General features: G+C 38.3%; 1 protein-coding gene across 1 annotated transcript in view; it reads right to left on the minus strand.

The window, feature by feature from the left end:
* GABRG1 (gamma-aminobutyric acid type A receptor gamma1 subunit) overlaps window positions 1-24063 on the minus strand; it is a 57289-nt gene that overhangs the window by 20316 nt on the left and 12910 nt on the right. Inside the window, exons 3-5 of the mRNA XM_026847109.1 lie at window positions 20401-20468; window positions 2721-2941; window positions 34-116 (exon numbers count right to left, since the gene is read on the minus strand). Coding sequence (XP_026702910.1) covers window positions 34-116; window positions 2721-2941; window positions 20401-20468 — 372 coding nt within the window. The remainder of the gene's footprint in view (window positions 1-33; window positions 117-2720; window positions 2942-20400; window positions 20469-24063) is intronic.

Genomic DNA, 24063 nt, shown 5'->3' on the forward strand with positions numbered 1-24063 from the left:
AAAAAAAAAAAAAAAAAGTATTTTACCACCTACAGCTTGAAAACTCCAGTGGACAAGAGTGTTCATCCATAGGAAAGTTATGAAGCTGAAGATAACATTCAGCATTAATTGTCAGCCTAATTAGAAAAGGAAGGGGAAAAAAAATAAAAAGATTATATTCAAGCATCCAGACACTTCAGACTAGATAGTAAAGAACATGCACAGAAATCAATTTTGCCAATTAATGGATGTTACGCATAGTCAACTGTGTACATGCAAAAAACATCCAGCATCACCACGAAAGAACAAAAACTATCATCATAAGCAATCTGAGGACCTGCATTGTTTCAACTGGCATTTCAAGCCATTTCAAAAATTTCAATTAATTTGGGGGGATCTCTGAGCTCTCCCCCAAAAAATATGAGATAAAAGGGAGGGACTGAAGTCAGGGCAAGGAGGGGAGTTTATTATAGCAAATAAAGAAACTTTCCGAAGAATGAATTTGACAAGTCAAATTGCATTTGGTAACATCATATCTCTCAAGAGAAAAAGTGGGGACACTCTGGTTTGCTCTATACTCATGAAAACAGCTCTGGTGAACAGTAGCATGGATAGGAAAGAGCTGACTTGATATTTCTAGTCATTTAATGTCTAAGGGATTCAAGTAAGTCACGGAACTTATATACATTTTAGAAGTAGTTTAGGGCTCATAATGGTACCAACTGGATCACTTGCTGCTTTTGAAAATACTATCACGTTTCCAAAGAGCTTCCAAGCAAACAACGTGAAACTCAGATCTGCTAACTTTCACTAGGAAGCTAGAATAAGGGACTAGACTTCAAAGTGCCTTCTTTACATTTAAAATACCTCTTCCTTTGTTGGTAACACTGTGAAGAAAGTCAGAATGTCTTCTAAAATCAAATTTGAAAATTAACATAATGCTTACATACTTGACTGTATGCAATACTTACATATTAGACAAAAAGGTACAGGGAAAGATTCTGCCACACGCTGCTTGAAAGCTCTGTTAGTCTGTGAACAAAGCAGTTATTCTACACACTACACGTAGTGTCACTACGACCATTCTATAAATTTGTCCTGACCAAGAGAGAGGTTTATGAGGGAAAGCATAGTTCTTGCCGCAGTGGGAGGGGAAAAAAGAGAAACACACACATTTCCAAGTAAAACACCTGCATCACTCTGAAGATGCTTTTCAAATTTGCCGAATATTATATGCTTGTATTGCCTTTGTTTTCCATTTTCAACCTTTGGCTAGTCAAATGCTTAAAGAAAACAAAACCAGATTTTATTAAAAACAACCCAGCTAGATCTGAAATCACTGATGGGTGAAATGGACAGACCAAGGACGACCCTCAAAGGAGACTCTGTAAGCCTAACAGAATCACCACATCTGCTCCCTGAATTACCAATGGGGAAAGAATGGTGGTACAGGAGAGCCTGTGAACCTGGAGCACTGTCAGATCCTATTATTGTTCCTTCTATAGCCAACACATGAACCGCTCAACGTTATTGCACCTTAGGCCAAATGCAGGCCATACCCTCACCAATACAGATGTCTGCATATTGCAGTGCTGGACAAATACCTGTTCTGCTTGTTTATTACTAGCTCATGGCACTTCATACTCTAGCACAATAATTCTAACCTATTGCTCTTGGAGACCTCACATGTTTTTTCTGTTGTGTTTGTTTGTTTCTTTGTGTTACTTAGACCCATTTAAAATAAATTGTACATTGAAACTGAATGGACAATGGAAAGGTAAAGTACAAGTATGACTCTAGGACTGTTAGCTACAAAAAGAAAAAAAAAATATTAGCATGCCAACAGAAGAGGCTCTCTAGAGATTTTTATAAACACCGGCACAATAAACTGTTTAAAAAGTGGTCTTCAGAGATATTTGTATGCTCTCAAATGAAGCATACTAAGAATAAACTCTTAAGAGCAGGATCAGTTTATGGCATCCTCTGAATGGACTGCTTCTTGATCAGCTCCTAATTTATTGAGAGATTTTTTAGGCATACTTAGAAAGTGAAACTGAGATGACCCTAAAATACTTTTTTACACACAGCCTTTCAAGAACTGCTTGAAAAGTGACTCAAAGATCAGTACAGATAGCCTAGATGGCAAGCTTAAAACCATCCTAAGCATTCCCCATTTGCCAAGAAGAATTATCACCATGTTTGCTTATGCCTAATTTGGATTAACAGATTTGTTGACTTTAATAGCTTACAAGGCTAAACATGTTAATAAGTATATGCAGTACTGGGTCCTTAGTTTTAATCAAACTTCTTATGATTTTTATTACCTGAAGCACTTCATATTTTACTTACAGAATATAATTTGGTGGAAATTAGATACTGAACTATTTAGAACAGAAAGTCTGAAAAACACTTTGTGACTAGATGCAATATGTTAGAGACCACCATGGTGCTACATGCTATACAACATCTTTTATTAATCTTGCCTAAATAAGATTAAAATTTGCTATCCTCTTCAATTGTCTTTACCCAATTATTTTGTAATATATTTCAATACTAGTAATTTCATGGGGTTTATGATCAAATAATCTCTTTTTTTTTTTTTTTTTCTTCTTTATTAAACTCGTTGCAGATTCCCATGGCACACAACCAAAAGGATGACAAGGATTTGATTCATATTCATTATTTTCATATTCCTGGTCATAGCAGTTTTAATTTTTTTTAATCAGTTAATAAAAACCCACCTTAGAGTGTATAATACTCTTCCATCACTCCAGATCCGAAGCAAACGATTTGGAGTTGTAATCCAGTGAGCATCAGATTTCCTTGAGTTCCGGAAGAAAGTGTCTGGAATCCAAATTTTTCCAACCATATTGCTATTAAGCATAAGCACCTTCATTGAGCTGTTAAATCTTAGACGACTGTCATACCAAGTCTGGGCAAAAATTATATCTATAGTGTATTCCTAAAAACAGAGAAACAACCATATCTATGTATACATTTACAAAAGTCTGCAAGCCAACAACTTTTAATTCATATATAAATCCAAGGCCACTTCTATTGGATGAGGGAAAAGCTGTGGATATTGTCTACGTGAATTTTTGAAAATCATTCGACACAGTTCCCCATAGGATTCTCCTAGAAAACTGGCTGCCCATGGCCTGGATGAGCGAACGGTCTGCTGGGTCAAGCACTGGCTGGATGGACGGTCCCAGAGAGTGGTGGTCAATGGAGTTAAATCCAGGTGTTGGCCAGTCTCAAGTGGTGTTCCTCAGGGCTTGGTGTTGGGACCATTTCTGTTTGACATCTTTATTGATGATCTTGATAAGGACATAGAGTGCATTACCAGTAAATTCTCAGATGACACCAAGTTAAGCAGGAGTGTTGATCTGCATGAAGATAGAGAAGCTCTGCAGAGACTTGGATAGACTGGCTCAGTGGGCCAACGTTAACGGGATGAGATTCAACAAGGCCAAGTGCCAGGTCCTGCACTTGGGCCACAACAGCCCCCTGCATCGCTACAGGCTTGGGGAGGAGTGGCTGGAGCTGTCTAGAAGAGAAGGATCTGGGGGTTCTAACTGACAAGCAGCTGAACATGAGCCAGCAGTGTGCCCAGGTGGCCAAGAAAGCCAACGGCATCCTGGCTTGTATTAGAAACAGTGTGACCAGCAGAAGTAGGGAGGTGATAGTGCCCCTGTACTCTGCACTGGTGAGGCCACACCTGGAGTGTTGTGTCCAGTTTTGGGCTCAACGAGAGAGATATCGAGGTGCTGGAGTGAGTGCAGAGGGCAATGAAGCTGGTGAAGGGCCTGGAGAACAAATCCTGTGAGGAGCGATTGAAGGAGCTGGGACTGTTTAGTTTGAGGAGTAGAAGGCTGAGGGGAGACCTCATCACTCTCTACAGCTACCTGAAAGGACATTGTAGAGAGGTTGGTGCTGGTCTCTTCTCACAGGTGGTTAGAGACAGAACAAGAGGGAACGGCTTTAAACTGCAACAGGGGAGGTTCAGACTGGACATTAGGAAAAAAAAATTCACAGAAAGAGTAAAAGTCAGACAGTGGAATAGGCTTCTCAGGGAGGTGGTGGAGTCAACATCCCTGGATGTGTTTAAGGGTCGTTTAGATGAGATGTTGGGGGATATGGTGTAGGGGGGAACTTTGTAGAGTAGGGCTGATGGTTGGACTCAGTGATCCCAAGCGTCATTTCCAACCTGAATGATTCTGTGATTCTTCTATTCTCTTTTGTATTGCCATTTGCATAGCACACAGCAGCCTGTAACCCAAAACTGAAAAACTACTAGCTGATGAAAGATGCACACAGCCTTCTGTCCCTACCTCCTCTTCCCTGACACACATTGGTTAGTTAAGGAAGAGATCTGATGGGAGCTTGCTGTAACTTGGAGGTCCTCACACAGTGCAGCTACCTCTGGGGGCCCTAGACAGAAATTTAAGGGCAATACTTCAGGGCTAGGTTATGTTTGTTAAGACAGTGATTCTATATCTCTTGAGAAGCAAACCAAATAAACTTTTTTTTTATTTTCCCCCAAACTTTACATGTAGCTTAGGATCTTCAAGAAATATCAGATTCCATAAAATTCATGAATATGTGGGAAGTTTGCAGAACTATGGTACTATCTGCCTCATATGTCTACCTCCATACACATAAAAGTGTACACAATCGTAATCAGGACAGAAATTTCCCTAAAGCAATTCCACTTATTAAAGCACCAAGAAAGCTACTTTTCTGACAGAAGACAAAATCCTCTGAAGACTTGTGGCTAGAAAAGGTGAAAAGTAAAATAAATAATTATAAATAAAAGGAAAACCCAGTCTTTTAATGAGATAATTCTTGACACAGTAAAACTTGAGGGAGATAAACACTACAGATGCAATGATATATTGCTTTTCAAATAATCCAGCCAGTTGTTCCTGCACTCCAGACAAAGGAGAAAAGCAGCAGCCTCTTCTCCATTTTATTTCTCACAGCTCAGGACCATGACTCTGACCATAAGAGTAACAGTCTCTCTACTTGATGGCAGATGTGATCTTTCCTGCACAGCTGCCCTACAAGGGCTCCAATGAGCACCTTGGCAGCTCCTCTGAAGGGAATATTGCTGGTGACCAGACTCAGACACTTGGTGTTGGTTGTTCCCCTCTCAGTTATGGGATGAGTGGGCAGGGAGAAGAGAGGAGAAAGTGGTTCAAACTCTTGCCTGAGCCAAAAGGGTCATTGCTAGTTTACCTGGTCAATGAAAGCGCACAGTGCAGTCAACTCTGGTTTTAAATAAAATAAAAGTCGTTTTGCGGGTTGGAGTGGGGTGTTTTGTTCATTTTAAATAATCACAGCCGTCAACTGTATGAGTTGCTGACTCCTCACTCATTTCTGCAACTGATATTACCCATCTCTCTGGAAAGTTTGTGAAATTTGGCACTTCATCCTTGAGAATTATGTCCTTCCAGGACTACTTAAGTCTCTCTCAATTTTCCCACCTCTCCAGGTGGGAGAACAGGTTCAGGAAATGGACATGTAAGAGGGAGGCTTGCCCTTGCTCTGTGATCCATGGCAGATGAATTACCACCTGCACCATGGTAACTCAGTGACTCTCAAGGTTATGAATAACTAGTGTATGAGACACACAGTGGAGGGACAGAGGGAACAAAAGAACTAATCAAAAATGCACTTTAGAGATTACATAATTCTAAAACTCTGCTTATTCCATGAGAGGCACTGCCATCGGGGGAAGATTGTGTGGGTCAAAACAGGTCCTTGATTATTTTATTTCTGTAAACAACATTCAAGACAGCTGTGAAAACCCAGGGCCTGATTAATCATAAAATTCAGCTTTCTGTGCTCATCTATAGTGGTTAAAGCTGGAAAGGAAACTTGCCTTGCTGTAGAGTAAATGAGAGCCCAAGGCAGTGCACCAAGAAGTGTTTTAATGAGCTTAAATGGAACAGGATAAACAAAGATTTACGTGTTACTTTTAGAGCACAAATAGGAGAAAAAAAGAGAAGTCAGTGAGTGAAATCAACAGACATGACCAGATTTATGACCAGAGGAGACTGAGTTTTAAGGTGCTACTCTAAGCAGCAACTTCACAGTAGCACTGCATTGTCTGAGAAAAGGAAATTTATCGAAGTGTCAACACAGTCAAATCCACATAGAGCAAAAAACCTCAGGTTGTTGAAGAATACCAACCACTGTAACAAATTAAGATAAAAAAGGCAGAGGACCTCACAGATTATTTTGAACACACAAAATAAAGGAATAGCCTCAGCAGACTCAAATGTATTCTCTTGTCTTTCAGTATTAAATGTGCAAGTTTTTATCACACTCATGTAATACAGGAGTTGTTTAAAGAACTTTTTGGAAAAACAAAACCAACACAAACCTCTGTTAAAATCCTTCATGCTACATTGATCACTCTTCAAAAAGATTCTAATACATAACAGTTTATGTTTCCAAGTTGTTTCCAAGTATCTTGCTGAATGTACAAGACATCCAATTGCTAGCCTCTTGTCACATACCTGCAGAGGGTGGTCCTCCATCTGTAGCCTCCTTCAGCAGCCAGACATCTCCCCCTTCCTCAGGAGATTACATGGCACCAAAGGCATAATCCTACTACTCATCCCACATGAAAGACATGGACTTGCAGCCTTGTGGTGGGAGGCAGCATCATTTCATCTCCCTCTTCAGCAGAGACCAAGTGTCAGTGCTCTCTGATTTCTCCCAGGAACATCTATTCTATTTCTATTCTATTTCTAACATCTGCTTTGGTGGACATTACTATCTACTTCTTCAGCATTATCTATTTGTCCTACGCCTCCCTGAGACGTCTCTGTCAATGAGGGTCCATACTACATCCCGAGGCTGCATATATTCTTCACACAACTCCTCTCGCATGGGATTATGTATACACTATATTTCACTCAAGTGAATATTAGCATGATGTCCAAGCACATACATGTACTGATATTGTAGTGGTACAAAGCATGTGAAAATGGGACTCAGATGTATATTAGCCTCCTTTGTGCACATCAGTTTCCTCACAGAAGAGGCCAGGTGGCATAGGTCCAAATAGATCCCAAGCAGTCACCAAGCACAGGCAAATGTATAGGATGATCAGACAACTAAGAGTCTGGCAGCATGCAGCTGTGACAGTACAGATACTTGAGAGCAGTAACCTGAAAGGGAAACTATGCTAGGGTGATTATCAAGACAGTTGGATTCTTTACAAAAATTTAGTCTTGAAGTGCGCCTGAAATTTTCAGATTTTATGGATTTATATATAGTATTCCCTTGACTTTGTACCTTCTGAAAAATATTTCATATTTCCTTTTCAGAAGGGGAAATACGGGTCCCTAAATTTTGTTGAAAATTAGGTAAAAAAATCATTATACTGTCTTCTCTAGGAATACTTTGTTTCCAAAACTAGGTGAATAAAAGCCCTATCTTTATTTAGACACTACATGAGCAAGCACAACAGCAGCCAGATTTATATAATATTCTTTTAGTTCAACAAATCTACCTGAACAAACCATTCAGTTTTTTGTTTTCACAGAATCATCTAGGTTGGAGAGGACCTTGAAAATCATCCAGTCCAACTGTTAACCTAGCACTGACAGTTCCCAACTACAGCATATCCCTAAGCGCTAAACTGACTTGACTCAAACACCTCCAGGGATGGGGACTCCACCATCTTCCTGGGCAGCCCATTCCAACCCCTAACATTCCCTTCTGGAAAGAAATGCTTCCTAATATCCAGTCTAAATCTTCCCTGGCACAACTTGAGGCCATTCTTGTCCTGTCACTTATTACTAGGCTAAAGAGACTCATCCCCAGATCTCTGCAGCCTCCTTTCAGGCAGCTGTAGAGGGCGATGAGGTCTCCCCTCAGCCTCCTCTTCTCCAGACTAAACAACCCCAGTTCCCTCAGCCGCTCCCCGTATGACCTGTGCTCCAGACCCTGCACCAGCTCCGTTGCCCTTCTCTGGACACGCTCGAGTCATTCAATGTCCTTTTTGGAGTGAGGGGCCCAAAACTGAACACAGGAATCGAGGGGTGGCCTCACCAGTGCCGAGTACAGGGGTAAGATCCCTTCCCTGTCCCTGCTGGACACAGAAAGTTAAAATTAACACTCTTGTCACTACTTCTATTAGTCTCATAAAACTCACCATTCAATGCCACTGTGTAACCATAAAAATTGGTTTACTACTCTCTCTTTCAAAGGAAACTAATAATAAAATAGCCATGCAGAATAAAATGGAATCAACCCATGGCTGTGTTAGTCACAGCCACAGGAAAATGGATGCTTATTCATATTCAGCCTCACAGGGTTCAATAACCATGGCACACATTAGCTCATATTTGGCATTTGATTAAATTACTGAATTCTTTTTTGCACAGCTGGCATAAAGAGCCCACCTGCCTAATTATTTATAGATAACTGCAGTTGTCCTCCATCTCTCTCCTCTCTAAAAGATCATAAGAAACTCCAAAGGCTGGGAACACACTGCCTAATCAGAGATTACCATTAAAGGGTCAGGCAGTGAATAAACTGTGAATATTGACAAGCAGGTATATAGTCTGGGAGAAAATAATTTAATAAATAAAAGCAATTAATTCAAATAAAATAGGAACATCTACTGTATGGCAATAAATAGAATCCTCAACATTGGTTTCATTGTCATGCACAGTTCAATTACAGTCAGGCATGAAAATAGGGCAGTGGATGGGTTCTTTTATTGGAAAGCTCTGAAAGAGAGGCAGATAACATCCTACATGATTGTTTCTCAGTACAAACCACATCACATGAATTCAAACATAATACTAATAAGGATGGAAAAAAACACACAAATAAGAAAAAAACATTTTTCTTGGGTATTATGTCTGACAGTCTCACAACTAATTTGATATTCCACCGTAAAAAGTATGGAGAAGTCAAGCAATGAGTAGCTAAATTGTTGGCTGGATTATGTTAACTGCAACACATTTTGTTTGAGAACAGGAAAAAAGTGTCCTAGTTTTCTGAAGCCAAACACAAAAGCAATGAATAGTCTCAAAACCAAACTCAGAACTGAAAATTTGTGTTAGTGAACTACAGGCCTGAAATACAGTTCATACCAGTGAATTTCAGAGAAAAATGAATAAAAACATACTCCTGTCATTTCATCTTTGCTCAGAAACCCATCCCAGCTTTTCTCCCAGATTCTAAATTTCACCTGAAGGCCACCTGGAGTTCTCTGGAGTGCAACACGCTAATTTAGAAATCTGTATCATAGGGAGACCCTGAATTCAGTTCAATTACCAAGCGTGACATGACTTCATCTTATTCAGTTATCTGAGCTTCAAGATATTTTTCCCATGTTTCTTTATTGTACCCAGCTTCCTAATTCCTTAAACTGGAACTCAATGTCTGGGAGGCAGGGCATTTTTCAGAAAAAAAAAATGAAGAAGGAGAAACTAAAGAAAGCATTCTAACAATCTGTATGTTACAACATTAAGAGATATGATTTAATATCAAAGACCCAGTTTAATATGCTGATTAAGAGGTTTAAACAACAAAGAAAGTAATAGACAAAACTGGTACTTACGTGCTTTCCTAAGAGGTAAGCACCAAAAAAAGCATCAAGCATTAGCCAATTTATCTTCATCTTGCCAGTGTGCTGCCAATACTCATAACCTTTACCTTTTCCTTCACCCAAGTATCTTTGGACATCAATAAGGGGCTATTAAGTAATTTATTAAAATACTTAATCTATCTTTGATGTATAACTACTCAAAAAAATGTCTAAAATGTGGTTGCTCTCCCTGATGGGTTATTTTAAAAGCCCTTTAAAAAGATTTTTGAGCTGCTTCAGGGCCAACAGTGGTTTCAGAGCTTGATCCCCATGGCTGGGACTGAAGTAAAAGTAAAACTTCTTGTTTTGGTAAACTGTTATAGTTTGCTTACTAGAGTAATCTAAACCCAGCGACCTTAGTGTGAGATCTAAAAGATCCAACAGATACAATGATTCTGACACGTACCTGTAATATTACATTAATAATGCTCCAGCTGTGGAAGAGATGGGGGCTGCAGAAAATACACTGAAGTGCACAGCATCTGCTCCCAGAGTCTTTTAACCAGTCAGATTGTTATAATTGTACAGATAATCACACTGGAGGATGCTATGAGAACATATGCACAAGGTAAATGGAAATATGGCAAATCATATCTACAGAAGGTGAGGGAGTGAGACCTACATAGTCACAATAAAGAAAAAAAATCTATCACTCTTCACATCGTAATTTGGCATCTGTGCTTATCCAGTCCCTACTTTGAACATGCAAAGTGACAGATGCAAACAACAATATGAATAAAATGCAAGATTTATTTCAATGCTTTGTAGATTAGAAGCTATAATTAAAATTTGCCAATAGTAAAAAGATAAAGTAACTAAAGCACTTCAGAAAAATCTCTGCTTTTATTTGACCAGCTCAGATTTTGGCCATTTGAAGAGACCATAAGGAGAGGAAGTAGATAATATATAATCTATATTCCCACACTGAAAATTATACAAAAAGGGGTTTTTTTTGTTTTTCAGTTGAAACTTGAACATTTCAGCCACTGCAACTCAAAACCAAACATTAAACTACAGAAAGAACTAGAGAAAACAACTCAGAACAAAAAAAACTCAGACATAAATACTTGTATATTAAAAAACAAGAAGTGAATACTGGTATGGATTAAGGGTTGGGCTTTGAGGCTGTCAGTAGTCATTTATCAGGTCCATGAACTCTGCTTTCTAAATCCAGCAGCTACATATACCTTCCTGTAACTAGAGAGACTCAAGCAGTCAAAAGTGGTCCCACAAACAACTTTAGCAACAAAGCTGCACATTACTCAAGGATACATGGTTTTCTACAGTTTCCTTTTACAAATAAACTCTGAAGTTTCACATGCAACACTTCACCATTCAGTATGGTGCAACTGTTTTTAAAACAAGATTAATTGTACAGTTACTGTTTGGTCTTTGTCCTGGTTCAGCTAGGATAGGGTTAAGTTCCCAGACCTGACATCAGCATGGTATCCAATAACCCGGCTAGGGGTCCCTCCCCACTGCTGAGGAAACTTAACCCTATCCTAGCTGAACTAGGACAATCTTTTATTTCCATGGTTTTCCTGCAGTGCTTCAAAATCCCAACATAGATGGCAAGAAGACTTATCCGGGTTTGGTTTCTACCCTGCAACTCCCGTAAGATACATGATCCTACACGACATATAGCACTCTTATCAGTTTAGCTTTCTGATTGTTGAGGCAGTAATGCAACTCCAAATATCAATCATCTGGTATACTGAAGATACAAGAGCATGACAGCTGTTAAGAACTTCCTAAAAGAGACTCTATTTACCTACTGGCACCAAAGGCATAACCCTTTGTGAGGATAACTCTCCACACTAGAGACACTACTGTTATTCAAAAGGTGAAATCTCATGCAGCACTTACTGTATGCCAGTGAATGACAAACTCCAAAATAGCCCAACAAAACGTGCTGTAGATGTGCATTCTCCATGGTGGTTGAAATAACCATCCAGAATGTATAAGATGAAATTTAAAATCATATAACAACAGAATAAAAATAATGAAGACCAATATCAACAAGCAGGGAAGTTACATACGCTTATGAGCAAAAGCACATTGCATTTTTAATAGCTATTTTGTCAGCTCCCTCACCACTACTGACATGGGAGTAGGGCGACACTCTTCGCAGGAGTGGGTCTGCTTCCTTGGTAAACAGCTTGGAGGTGTTGCTACAGGAAAGGACATCCAGATGATTCCCCTGCTTTCTAATGTAGAGTGAACTTCCCATAGCATGCACTATGAAGAAAAATATCCTGCACCTGTGGCTGCCCAGCTTTTAAGAGAGGATGAGGTTTTGTAGTGTCAGCACAGATCCTGGCACCAGCCATTGTAGGGGCCAGTGAATGACAGCAGCTTTCCTCCAGGGCACAGCAGCTAAGGAGGCAATGAAAACCTGTATGGTAGGAGCCATGGCCAAGGACAATTTCTATTGCAACAAGCTGTTACAAGCTATCACAACAATCAAAGTATCTCCCCTGCCTTATTTCCCCAAACCCAGTTCAAATCTAGTCCAGTAGAATTCCCACAACTGGAATGCAGCATCACAAATTTCCACCTAGACAGACAGATTAGGAATTAATAACAAAGAACAGGTGTGTAATATTCTTCAAAATATTTATCACCTATTTGACACAAAGATAAGAGGTACAAGGCAAAGAACTAAGTGTAGCTTGTCTCAGCTGCAGACACAAGGGAGACAAGCACACCAGAAGCAGATGGAAAGTATTTGGAGAGGATATTAAGGCATCAGAAGCGTACAACAGAGTAGCCAAGCAGTCTGTGCAGTTTTGGGGGGAAAAGCAGTAGTAGTGTGTTTGGGTTAGCTTTAGCACTAGTTAATACCTTGTCAGTGAAGCGCTATGTGGTACTTATATTAAAATTATTCTTGGTATAGATCATCTCAGAACAAAGATGAACTGTGGAGGCACTCAATACTGCTTATACAGGATTCACATCCTCTGCAAGGAGTTTACTGTTTGAATTTAACATAAAAGACAAGATTTGGAAAGACAACAGGGTCACAAGTAACACAAAGCAAAGAACCCGGTACCAGTCAGAATTACAGGTAGTGATTTTAGTACAACAAAAGCTTAATTGTTTGTGATATTTTGCAGTCTCCACAGAAAGAAAGGAAAAAAAAAAAAAAAAAAAAAAAAAAAAAAAAAAAAAAGAAAACTAAGTTTAAATAAGAACATGATGAGAAACAATGAAGCTGCTTTGCAGACATTTATAGAAAGTTTCTTTCAAGCATAAAGGGCAGCTTGGGAGAAAGTGGTATGAAAAGTTGAAAGCATGAGAGCAGAATCTAGTGAGATCTGAGATAGAAAGTGGCCTCTTGGGGAAAACAACTAAAAATTGGGCTAGGCTTTGGATAGTGCCTTGAAAGTGGGGATAGGCTTTGAAGTACCTTGAAAGTGAAAGGAAACTGTTTATGTGTGAGGTCCAGTGAAAGGGGAAACAGAGAAAGAAACTGAGCAAGAAATGACTCAGTAGAAACAGTGGAAAATTCTCACCGTAGGAAATCTCTAGATGGAATGAATGGAGTAAAGCTGCAACTGCAAAGGTTACAAAAATACCTTAGTGTAACAATGGGAGTCTGGACAGAAGGTTCCGTGTGATGGATTAATAAATAAATAAAAATCAAACCTCTTTATGTTCAGAATTTGCAAGGCTACAACTGAGACCCTACTATTGGTTCTAAGATCTATCACGTCATTAAAAGACTTTAGATTTCAGACCTCATCGACATATAGAGTAGTGATTATCCATAGCAATTGAGAGTGTGGAAGGGGTGAAAAGTGGGAAAAATTAAAACTATCATAGCCATATTGAGTAACTAAACACCTGTAAACAGATATGAGGAACACAAGGCAGTATTTTAGATTGGACAAAAGGAGACACACAGAATAGCAGTCAACTGGCATAGAAAGGTTGCTGAATTTGTGCATGAAACCATCAAGAAATAGTTGAGAGCTGGAGAAAAGAAGGTGATCGTGGAATACCTACTGAGCAGAAGTACCAAAGGAAGAGCTTTAAGAAGTACATCACATCAACACTTAGATAGATCAAGTACTGGGAACATGAGAAATTAACGGATTTCCTCACAACACACTGAGAAAGTGATCACAGATAAAACGGAAGAAGCTTTTCAAACTATCTTTGAGCCCAACCATGTCCACAGCTCAGCACTTCAGCTATTTCTTTAACAAATTAGCCTTATGCAAATACAGAGCACTAACAACTGAAATCTCAGACACTTCAAAGGCAGTTCGGTTATTGCTCTGGCTATGGATGTTAAGAATCTGAGAGGATATAAACTGGATTTCCAACCAGTATGCTGGCATACTCTACTGAAGTCAAGGGACTTAAGTGAAAGTAATAGTTTATTATTATTATTAGTGCCATACAAAATCAATACTTCCTAAAGCATGAACTAGTCTAACATAAGATTTAAGAATAAGCCACAGCACTAAAAGACTGCTGTCTTAGATTATAGCATTGCTAAATGCCAGAGAAATCAGGCCATATTTTACAGCAAAGAGCATAGGTTTTTCTGGTTTCTTATATACAACTTTACCTACCGCTCCTGACCTCGTATCTATTAAGCAACAACTGTTAAACTACAGCTGAAAATGGGACAAGTACTGAATGCTGTTTAAAGTGGGGGCTTAAAAGATGCCTGTACTCTGGTTTGGTTTCAGAAAGATACTGCAACATTTATCTGTCATATAGCTGCCTTTTCCCTCATCCCTTGCCATTCCCTTCAAAATTATCACAGAATTGGGAGTGACACAGGAACTGCTGTGCTGGGGCAGTATGAGCAGAATATTGCCTGCACTCGGACAATTCCCCTGAATCAAACAGGGCAAGCTTAGAGCTACCTTGAAATAGCAGTAGGCAAACTAGTTGCCTGTGAGAGCCAGGCTAATCAATTTAAGGTGGGTTTTTTTCAAAAAAAAAAGAAAAAGCAGAGAACATTCAGAAAATCGTATTCATGAAGTATTACTCAAGTTCCTAGAGCTGATAAAGTAAGAAATACTAACAGACATATGAGGTTTGACCCTGAAATATATTTCATAACAAAGACAAAACAATGCTCAAGCCTACTGAAGGAATATTTACTCAGCTACTGTAAAGGAAAACTGTGTCCAATCTCAAACACTCATCTGAGTAACAGTCAATTAACTGATCACCTGCAGTGCTGACAGGAACCAAAATGATTGGAATCTATCTTTCTTAAATCAAAACAAAAGAGTAAGTTGGGAAAAAATTATCATTCTATCTTACTCCAAAGAAGATGCCGTACAATAAGAAAGAGGCAATGTTCAAAGACTTGTTGGTATTTCTGTCCTGATTTATGAACAAACATTCCTGCCATTTGAAAGAGAATGGAACCAGTTTGCATAAAATGCGCACACTTAACTCTGAAAACCTTGCAGTGTTTGCACACTGAATCCACACAACCTTAGGAAACCACATAAATTCTGAAATATGGGTGGAAGTGTATCCCTTATGCTCTTCCTTTCAGTCTGTCCTCATAAAGCTGACAGAAACAATGGTTCTCCCCAAAATGGTCTTCTTCAAACATGAAAGCAAGTAAAAACTTCAAATGCAGTTCACAAGCCACGACAAGACCTATCAAGCAATGTTCACCCAGTCCTGAAATATTACTACACACTGCAGTATTTGTGTAGCACTGTGATTGATTATGTTTATGTTTCTTGTATGGAACTACATTCACTTAGACACACAGCTCTCTGTAACAGACAGACAGGGAGGGAGAGAGTTCATACTTTTCCTTTTATACACTTCTTATTTTGGATTTTTTCCCACTGTGCTTGCTAAATTCTTAAATCAATGTGACATGGTTCACACATGTAAACTGAAGTACATGCCTAGGTATCCGCAGGATCAGGGCCTTGTTAATTCTAGTATCTATTTCTGTCTCTGCTTAAACCTCATCTTTCCTTTATGCTAGTTATTATTCATTCAGAGACATAACATTTAGTATCATTTAAAACCAGAGGTAAATACATTGATTTACAGAATAATGCACACAAAGAGTGTGCATCTTTGAGTACTGCATTTCAGGGTACCTTCAGATAATGTATCTTTTGGTCACAATTAGTTATATTCTAGTGCATTTAATGTAAATTATCTGGCACTGTAAAGTAAGAGTACAAAACCTTCAAATTTTCAATACAAATTTAGTGACTAGTAGAGTAAGTGCAGTGACATACCTAACCACAAAGCATCCTCCACAAGTGCAATAACATTGAGCAATCTGTATTAGGATACAGATCACATCGATACCTGAATATTTTAATAAATAAATAAATAAATATGCAACTTGAGAATGAAATGGAATTTAGAAGTCAAAGTATACTTAAAATTCAGCATCAGCACATTCTACACAAAGTTGTAAATGGTACAATATGACAGGAAAAATTGTATCCTAACGGTGTTCAGGCCATGCAGTCTGTGTACTACCATAGTGCATTGTGTATTCTGTGAATATCTGACTTGCTCAGTGGTTTAGCTACCTTGTTAAAAATAACAGTGCTAGGTTTCAAAGTGTGGCCTTCAGCTTATAGTCACAGCAGCCTTCAATGAATAACCAGCAAGGATCATGTGACAAAACCTAAATATCTGCAAAAGAGACAGAAATGTTGGAAAATAACACGGAAACAAAACTGCTTCAGTGATGTGCAGTCCTAGAAATTTAGCCTGGCATTTTCAGTCTGGACCTTCTAATACTGAGTTCCATTAATAAATACAAAAGCTGAATAGAGAGCATCATCTAGAGCACCCAGAGCAAGGGAAGAAAAAAAAAATACATAGCCCTCAAACACTAAAATGGCAATGATACCATAATGTTTCAAGACGTTAAATCGGGACTTACAAACACATGAAAGAGCAAAGGAATTTTAAAACACCATTTTTATTCTGTAAGCATACATATTAATACATGTATACACTTACAGAGGGATACAGATAAGTAGGATGTTTTCTTTTAGCTAGTTTTAAATCTACCTATCAGTCATGATATCTATGCATCTCTATAGAAATGATCTGCCTCTTTCTAACCCCTTCTCCATTCTTGTTATGTGGGTATTGCTACACTCTTTACTGTGTGAAACCTGACTAAATAGACATTAAGGACAGGGAAAGTATAAGCTTTTCTCTTTGCTTTTCATTTTTGACACAATAATGCAATACTGCTTCTTACTTAAGGAACTGATCCTGTATTTCTTCTCCAAAAATTTCTCTCATTTGGGATAGCAGTCTTTTATTGTCATGACAGCTTTGCTCAAACAGAAATTACAAGATCAGGTATTCTCTTAGTTAAAGGAAGGTAAAAATGTCTTGGAGGGCTGCCATGCCTCTCCCATGCACACTTGCATGGTCTCATCAAACCACAAAAGCTGTGGCACTGGCATTGTTCTCCCCTGGACCCCTTGGGGCACCATTATCACAAAATGTTATGTATTTACAAACACACAGGGTTTGGGGGATGAACACAGGGCAGAGAAATCCAATGAAACCCACAGGCAAAATGGATCAGCATGCATTTTTACACAGGGACTACATCCCACTCGTACCACCAGAGTGGCTTTTTTTCTTTTTTTTATCTTGGCCCTAGTGTAGAAGGAAAGAGAAAGTAGTAAGAGCTTAGTACATCTACATTAAGTGCTCAGTTGAATGAGCTTCCACACAGAGGAAAACCAGGCTCTAAATATTCATCAGATGTCTAAATTCTGCTAAGAAATCCCTAGACCAATGCAGCACTACCGAGCATCAAGACTTTGGCTGTCAAAATGCACTTAGCTACATTTTACATGATTGTTGTATGATGCATAGCATAGGTTAGCTCTAAAAGACAGATTAAAAAATCTTTAGACAATGAATTTTAGAAGCCTAAATACTCTGCTGATCCAGACATTTGTTGAAAATGTTTACTCAGGTTGTGGATGCCTAAAGAGATCACATGCTGTGGAAAAACATCTCTTAAGCATGTGGTATCTATACTGTCTGGGATTTTTTGTAGATCTTTGTTAAATAGTGAAAGCTGAAACACAACAGCCTTCAAAAACAAATTCCGAGTCATACGTACACTTAAAGCATCCCTTTTATTAAAGTGAAAGTCTATCAGATAGCAAGAGAAAAAGACTGAATTATAACAATAAATCTGTTTCCTCTCATAACATATGTCCTCTGAAGCTTTCAGACAAACATACTCCCTTGATATGCTGCTTCAGCGTCACTGTTAGAAAAAATTCTTTCTACATCATGCCATATTGTATCCAAACTAAATAGTTAAAGGACATCAGTTGCCAGAGTGAATTCACTTATCTGACAAATAAGCAGTCCAATGGGGAATCACAGATATGTGTTCTCACATTAAGTGATCAATATAGGGCTAAGGACAGCCCTTGAAATGGAAGGAATTTTTGGATTATCGGTTAACAGTCTCAAACAATACTCCAGAGAAAGTGCCTTCCTAATGAAAACAACAGCTCACATGAAGAGAGCTTACAGAGTCAAATCTGTAATTATTTTTTTTGCTGAGAATGTTGTCTCCCAGACTAAAAACATCTTTTTTTGCAAGTCTTAATCAAATTATTTGCATATATATGGTTTTATTTATTTTCACAAACATTTTAGTTTTGTAATAATGTTAGATGCTGATATGATCCAGGTTCCTGGAGTCCAAGCCCAGTGAAAGCAATTGCTGTTTTATGAAGGCCATAGTGCCCTTTGACTAGAATTTAAACTACTAAGTAGTTCTCTGCTCATTTTTTAAAAATAAAAAAAAACAACCATAGAATAGTTTTTGAAGTTCTGTATCTTATTGATATTCACATTATTGCCCTTTGGTGTAATCCTCATTCTTATTTTTTTTTTTTTTTTTTTTTTTTTTTTTAACAGAAATCAGAACGTTAGAGAGATAAACATACAGTTCATATACATTATAACCATTAGGATCTCTCTAATGATGCAATATAGCTTTTCAATATGGTGCTTACATTGGACTAAAAGCCAGTATGACTGGCATTTATTAGCACCATGGCAAGAGCATCACCACCCAGCTCTAGGACAGCTCTAGCAGATGTGGGGAGACCTCAAAACAAGTGACATGAAATAGTCCCATGGTTGATACTGTCATTACTACACGTGTGGCAGTGATAATGCTGCCTCCCAGGCTCTGGGCTGAGCAAGCAGAAGGCAGCTGTGGGGACAGGAGAGAACATGCACATAGCAGTGGGGAGATTTCCCAGAGGCTGTGGAGACAACAGGGCATGGGAGATAGGGCAGGGCAACACTGCAAAGCCAGCCACATGCTGGTTCTTTAAAACTGGAAAACTGAAGCTGTAAGCATTTCTAATTTTCAGTTTCAGTGTAAGCAATACCTACTGTCCACAGACTGAAGAACTTACACTGGTTACTGGAAAAGGAAGCCTCTAGTATTTGCTAAATCCTCCTTAAAGTCAGCTGCCTGTTCACATATTTTGCTCCCACAGTAAGTTCCTTCAGAAGAGGATAAGATAGAGAGAAGCAAAAGAGAAAGACTGCAGTAGGAAGACAGACAAAACCGAAGACATCACTTATACTGGACATGTAAACTGAAGTTCCCCCCTCCTCCATCACTCTTCTGCTCTCATGCATTTCTTTTTGTACAGCCCTGGCCTGAGACATGGACTTCCTTGCCACAGCCCCAGCTAATGACAACCCTAAGCTTGTCAGACCATTATGCTGGAATCAACAGCCATTGCCACAGATCTGCATCATCTGCTTTTGGCACCTTTATCCACAGCATCTAAGAATTTGGCTTCCTATCACTGAAAGTCAATATCCCCCACCCAAGCGTGATGACATACATGTAAACCACAAGATCCTTAATAATCTAGAATTACTGTGCTTTCACCAAATGTTCAGTCCCTGTACTGGCATACTCAGGCCTCAGATTGAACAAAACATTTCTCTGCCATGCAAATTCAACACTGTCAGCAATTCTGTAGGGAGGAAGAAAAGGAAAAAGGCAGGAGGGGGCTGAGCTCAAACTCACTCGAGGGAGAGTCTCAGTCAGTCCTGGGCAGCGGTCCCCAGGAGAAGTCATGCACAAGGGCTTTATAAAGACTCTGATGCTACCATTTCATACAATGCACATCATGACAAAATATAAGTGATTTAAGAAAAGGCCACAGATTCAACTTCCTCATAAGTGCTGTTACTTCAGTGTTGGCACCAAATAGGTCAGATCTCAATGGGTCTACTGTAAACTAGACGAGATGCATTGCTTAACTTCTGAAGAAACCAGTTGTGTGTACACACACATAGACACGCACACTGAAGAGGACCCATAAGACTAAATGAGACACGGAAAAAGGAGGAAAAAAGAGTTCATTTCAAATTTTTCTTTCTATGAATTTGAAAAATAATAATAAAATGCTGGGTCAACTGTTATTTTTCTTAATCTCTGAAGAGTAGCTCCAAGAAATTATACTTGGCCAGAGATAAACCAGATATAACCAAAAATAATGAAAATCTTCAACACAAACCAAAATAAGGACTAGATACAATGTCCTCTGTGTGGCCTCATTTTTTTAAAAAAAAGAATAAATATATTTTTTAAATTAAAATTTTAAATAGATTCTAAACGTGTTTGTGCAATAATCACAATCATATCCAACAGCATAAGAATACACAGTAAGAAATAAACTTATTTGAATGAGATTAGAATTATTTCATAATATTAACCCATAGCATCATTCAGCTGTTTTCTGTCAATAATCAGAACTTACCATATTGATTGGGTCAACTGGGCCAATGCTGTTAACATAGACATCTGTTTCAATTACCGTAGTTCTCACTAAACAAAACAGTAACCATAACAATTACATATTTAATTAACTCTGTACATTGTTAGTGTAATTTAACCTATTTACTAAAACAACAACAAATCTGATATTCTTTTATTAGATTTAGAATAATTAAACCTCTTTTTTGTGCATCCTGTGAAAGATCATATATGACTTGGCTCCCTTATTCCATATGGATTGTTAAAATTATCAACATGATTTTTTTTATTTTGTAATGCAATCCCCACCTGTGCTTTGTGAACAGATACAAGATACATATAAAAGGTATAAAAGGTAAAGAAAGGAAAACAAAACAAAAATCTGTCTTCCAATATAAAAATTTAATCATAAAGAGAAAAAAAAAATTGGAAAAAGTTACTTCTACAATAAACCATGAGGTCTGGGAGCAGATGTTTTTATGAGCTGTAAGAAATCAATATGCAGTGCTTTCCGTTGATTCCTATTGAAAATGTGTAACAAAAAATAAAATATCACCACAAATTTCTTCGATTCATGTAACTATAGCACACCTAAGGATTACTAATGTCCTTTCATCAGTTTGATTAACACACTGCTTCGAACATAAAATTGAAAGCTCCTCAAGTGAAAGTTATTTAAAAATTAAACATTTTCAAACTTATTTTTCTTTAAAAACACAAGGAAACCACTCTCACTGGGCAGTCAAAAATTATTTTAAAAATATATTCTCTTGCAGAATATATTCTCTTTGTGCACTTACAGAAGGGCACAAAGTCTAAGTGACTTCCCATGAAAGTCACATCTGAAGTACAGGTGGCACTAATAATTCATTTTTTTCCTCCTAACTGGTTTATAGGGAAAGAAGGTACAAATGGAAGAGGTCAGGATGCATTTTAACCTCATCAATTTACCAAGCATTTTCTTTTAGCTTGTACTGGAGAGCTAGAATGTGGGCACATGTATCCTAGTCCCCAGTGGAATGAAGAAGGTTAAGAATAAAGCTTTGCTAGTCGTTCTTTCATGGTCTGGCACATTAAAATGAAACATCTCTGTCCATCTGCAGATGGAAAAGGATGAAGGTGAAAAGAAAAAGGTACTTTGGTCTCATAGTAGAGGTACCCTCGATCATCAGATTTGATTTCTTTACACTCCAAGACATCAGAGATTGTCCAACTGCTCTATAACAAACCTAAAATCTTAAGTAAGGGGATTTTTCAAATCTCAAAAATCTAAAACTGGAACAGACACAGAGAAAGAAACAAGGTATCATTAACATCCTTGCCAGCTACAATGAAACATTTTCTAAATATTCTAAAATATCTTTTCCCTGCCAATCTCACTTGGAAGGAAATTATCCCTGATTCCAAATCTGATTACGGGTGTGACCCTGAGCCTGACAGCAAGACACACCAGTGAGACTCCACAAAGGATTTTCTGTATGACCATAGAACACAGTCACTTGATCACCATCCTGTCCCGTGTGCTTCACATAAAGTTTAAACAGACTCTGGAAACCAGTTTCTTTCCCTGAGGAAAAAATAAGTACTTACTGAGCTGCAAATGTTTTCAGTATCTGCAGGGCTCATAAAGGGGGGCAACACAATAACTCATATCCACAGAATGAAAAATCAGAGTAAAAATAGTATATAATGTATGTATGTATATACATATATATAACATATCTTACATACACATGTCTTACAGTCACATTTCGCAGATAGACATACCCTTCCTTTAATTTTGCAGATCAATCTATATAACAGCAACCCCACTGCTAGACTAGAACACAAAGAGGTGAATCAAAGTGTATCTTGCCTCTGCTCAAGCAATGCTGAATCCATTATTTCTTCCCCGTATTAGTAGGAAATGTTTAATTCTCCTTAGTGTTAGGAAATCTTGTTTTGTTCTGTGGTTCAAGTCTTTGACTTCAACCTTCAGCACTGCTTAGCCATATATCAAAGCTCTTCAAAGGCAAGTACCTACACACAGTGATTAAGGTCACCTCTGATACTTGCCTTCAGTGAACAGTTCATACCGCATACTGCAAATGCAACCTACAGATAAATCTGGTCATCTTTAACTTCTAAACTTTCTCCACTGTTTCAAGATCCATCTTGAAATGTGGATATCAGAACTGGAAATTTTTGTAACAGTGTTATCAGTGCTTTTTTCAACATTTCCAGATTGCTATTTGTTTCTTTTCTCAGAACAGTGCTGAAGGGATGCATAACTAAGATCTTATATTACACAAAATATCTAAGTTTTCCCCTAAATCACTGCTTTATTATGCAGAATCACTCACCTTGAAATATGACCCACAAGCATCCTTGCCCCCCCTTTGTCTTCCCCTTCTCAATTTTTGTATCTCCAGTTTTACTGAAGGAGCTGATTACTCTGCAGATACAGCCTCTCCCTTTCCAACAGCCTTTGTGTCACCTGCCAACTTTACTACAAAAATTCATTGCTGAAATCATTAAAAATATCATTATTCTTGATCAAGACTTTCCTATGAGACCCCACTATAGACAGCCCAACCACTGATATTTCCTTATTAACAACTAAATTTTGAGATCTGTCAGTGAGCCAGTTTTTAATCGGGGCTGCATCAATTTTATGAAATTCCAGCTTGCAGCAAGCAGTACTTGATCTGCCACAAGGGCTTTCCTGTAATGTGCCACAGAGTTCAATTTGCCTTTTCCATACTGCTCTGACTAAGATTATTAGAGATATTAAGAGCCAGTGAAGAGTCTGAAAATCTGCCTCTCTTGAAATTGTTTTAATTGACCCAAATGATCCAGAGAAAGAGATCCAATTCAAGAAGACTGGAAGAGGCTGTTTTCTCACCTTAATTCTGTATGATACAGAGCAAAGGACTTCTGTAAATTAGAAGAAAGATTTCATTCTTATCATGTTCTTGAACTACAAAGTGATACGAGTCTATGAAAATAACAAATGCTGGAGGAAAATACATTATTGATACTAATTTGACATCCATATAATTACTATTGTTCATTTACTCTCCAAAAGGAGCTGAGTGAAAGATGGTTTGAGAATATTTCTCTACTGTCAATGCTTCTTATTTTACTTTAAAAATTTGGTATCAGCCTTGAAAACACCATGAGTTGGAAGAAGGCTATTTAACACATCCTGTGTGAAGTGCAAAACAGCACTGTAAACTTACAGAAGCTTCTAAGGAAGGGGAGAAAGGGCTTGCACACTTTAAATATTTACACTGAAAGACAATATGAATCAGGCCAAAGTAAGAAGGTGAGAGGACAGCAGACTGCATACTCAATAGAGTGAGAAAGAAAAAAGCACCAATGGAAAGCTGCCCCCAAGGGCAATAGTTCATCAGCTCCTAATGTAGCTGAAGCACACAGGGAACCTATTTGCTAAACCCAATCTAGAGATCTACTCACACATTCTCATTTCCTGCTTTGACATCTTTTTTTCACTACACTAACTTTTCTTCTGATTTAAAAGGTTTGACTGGTATTGAGCATCGTCTAACACAAGCACATAGCTAAGGACAGGCTTGTTCCAAGAACTAAATATAGTAAATAAGTGACTCGTGTCTGGAATTCAAGAACAAGAACAAACTTCTCAACAAGAAAGACCTGGTCGAAA

This window comes from Athene cunicularia (genome assembly GCF_003259725.1).
Source record: "Athene cunicularia isolate RWA chromosome 4 unlocalized genomic scaffold, athCun1 chr4_part1, whole genome shotgun sequence".
NCBI lineage: Eukaryota > Metazoa > Chordata > Aves > Strigiformes > Strigidae > Athene > Athene cunicularia.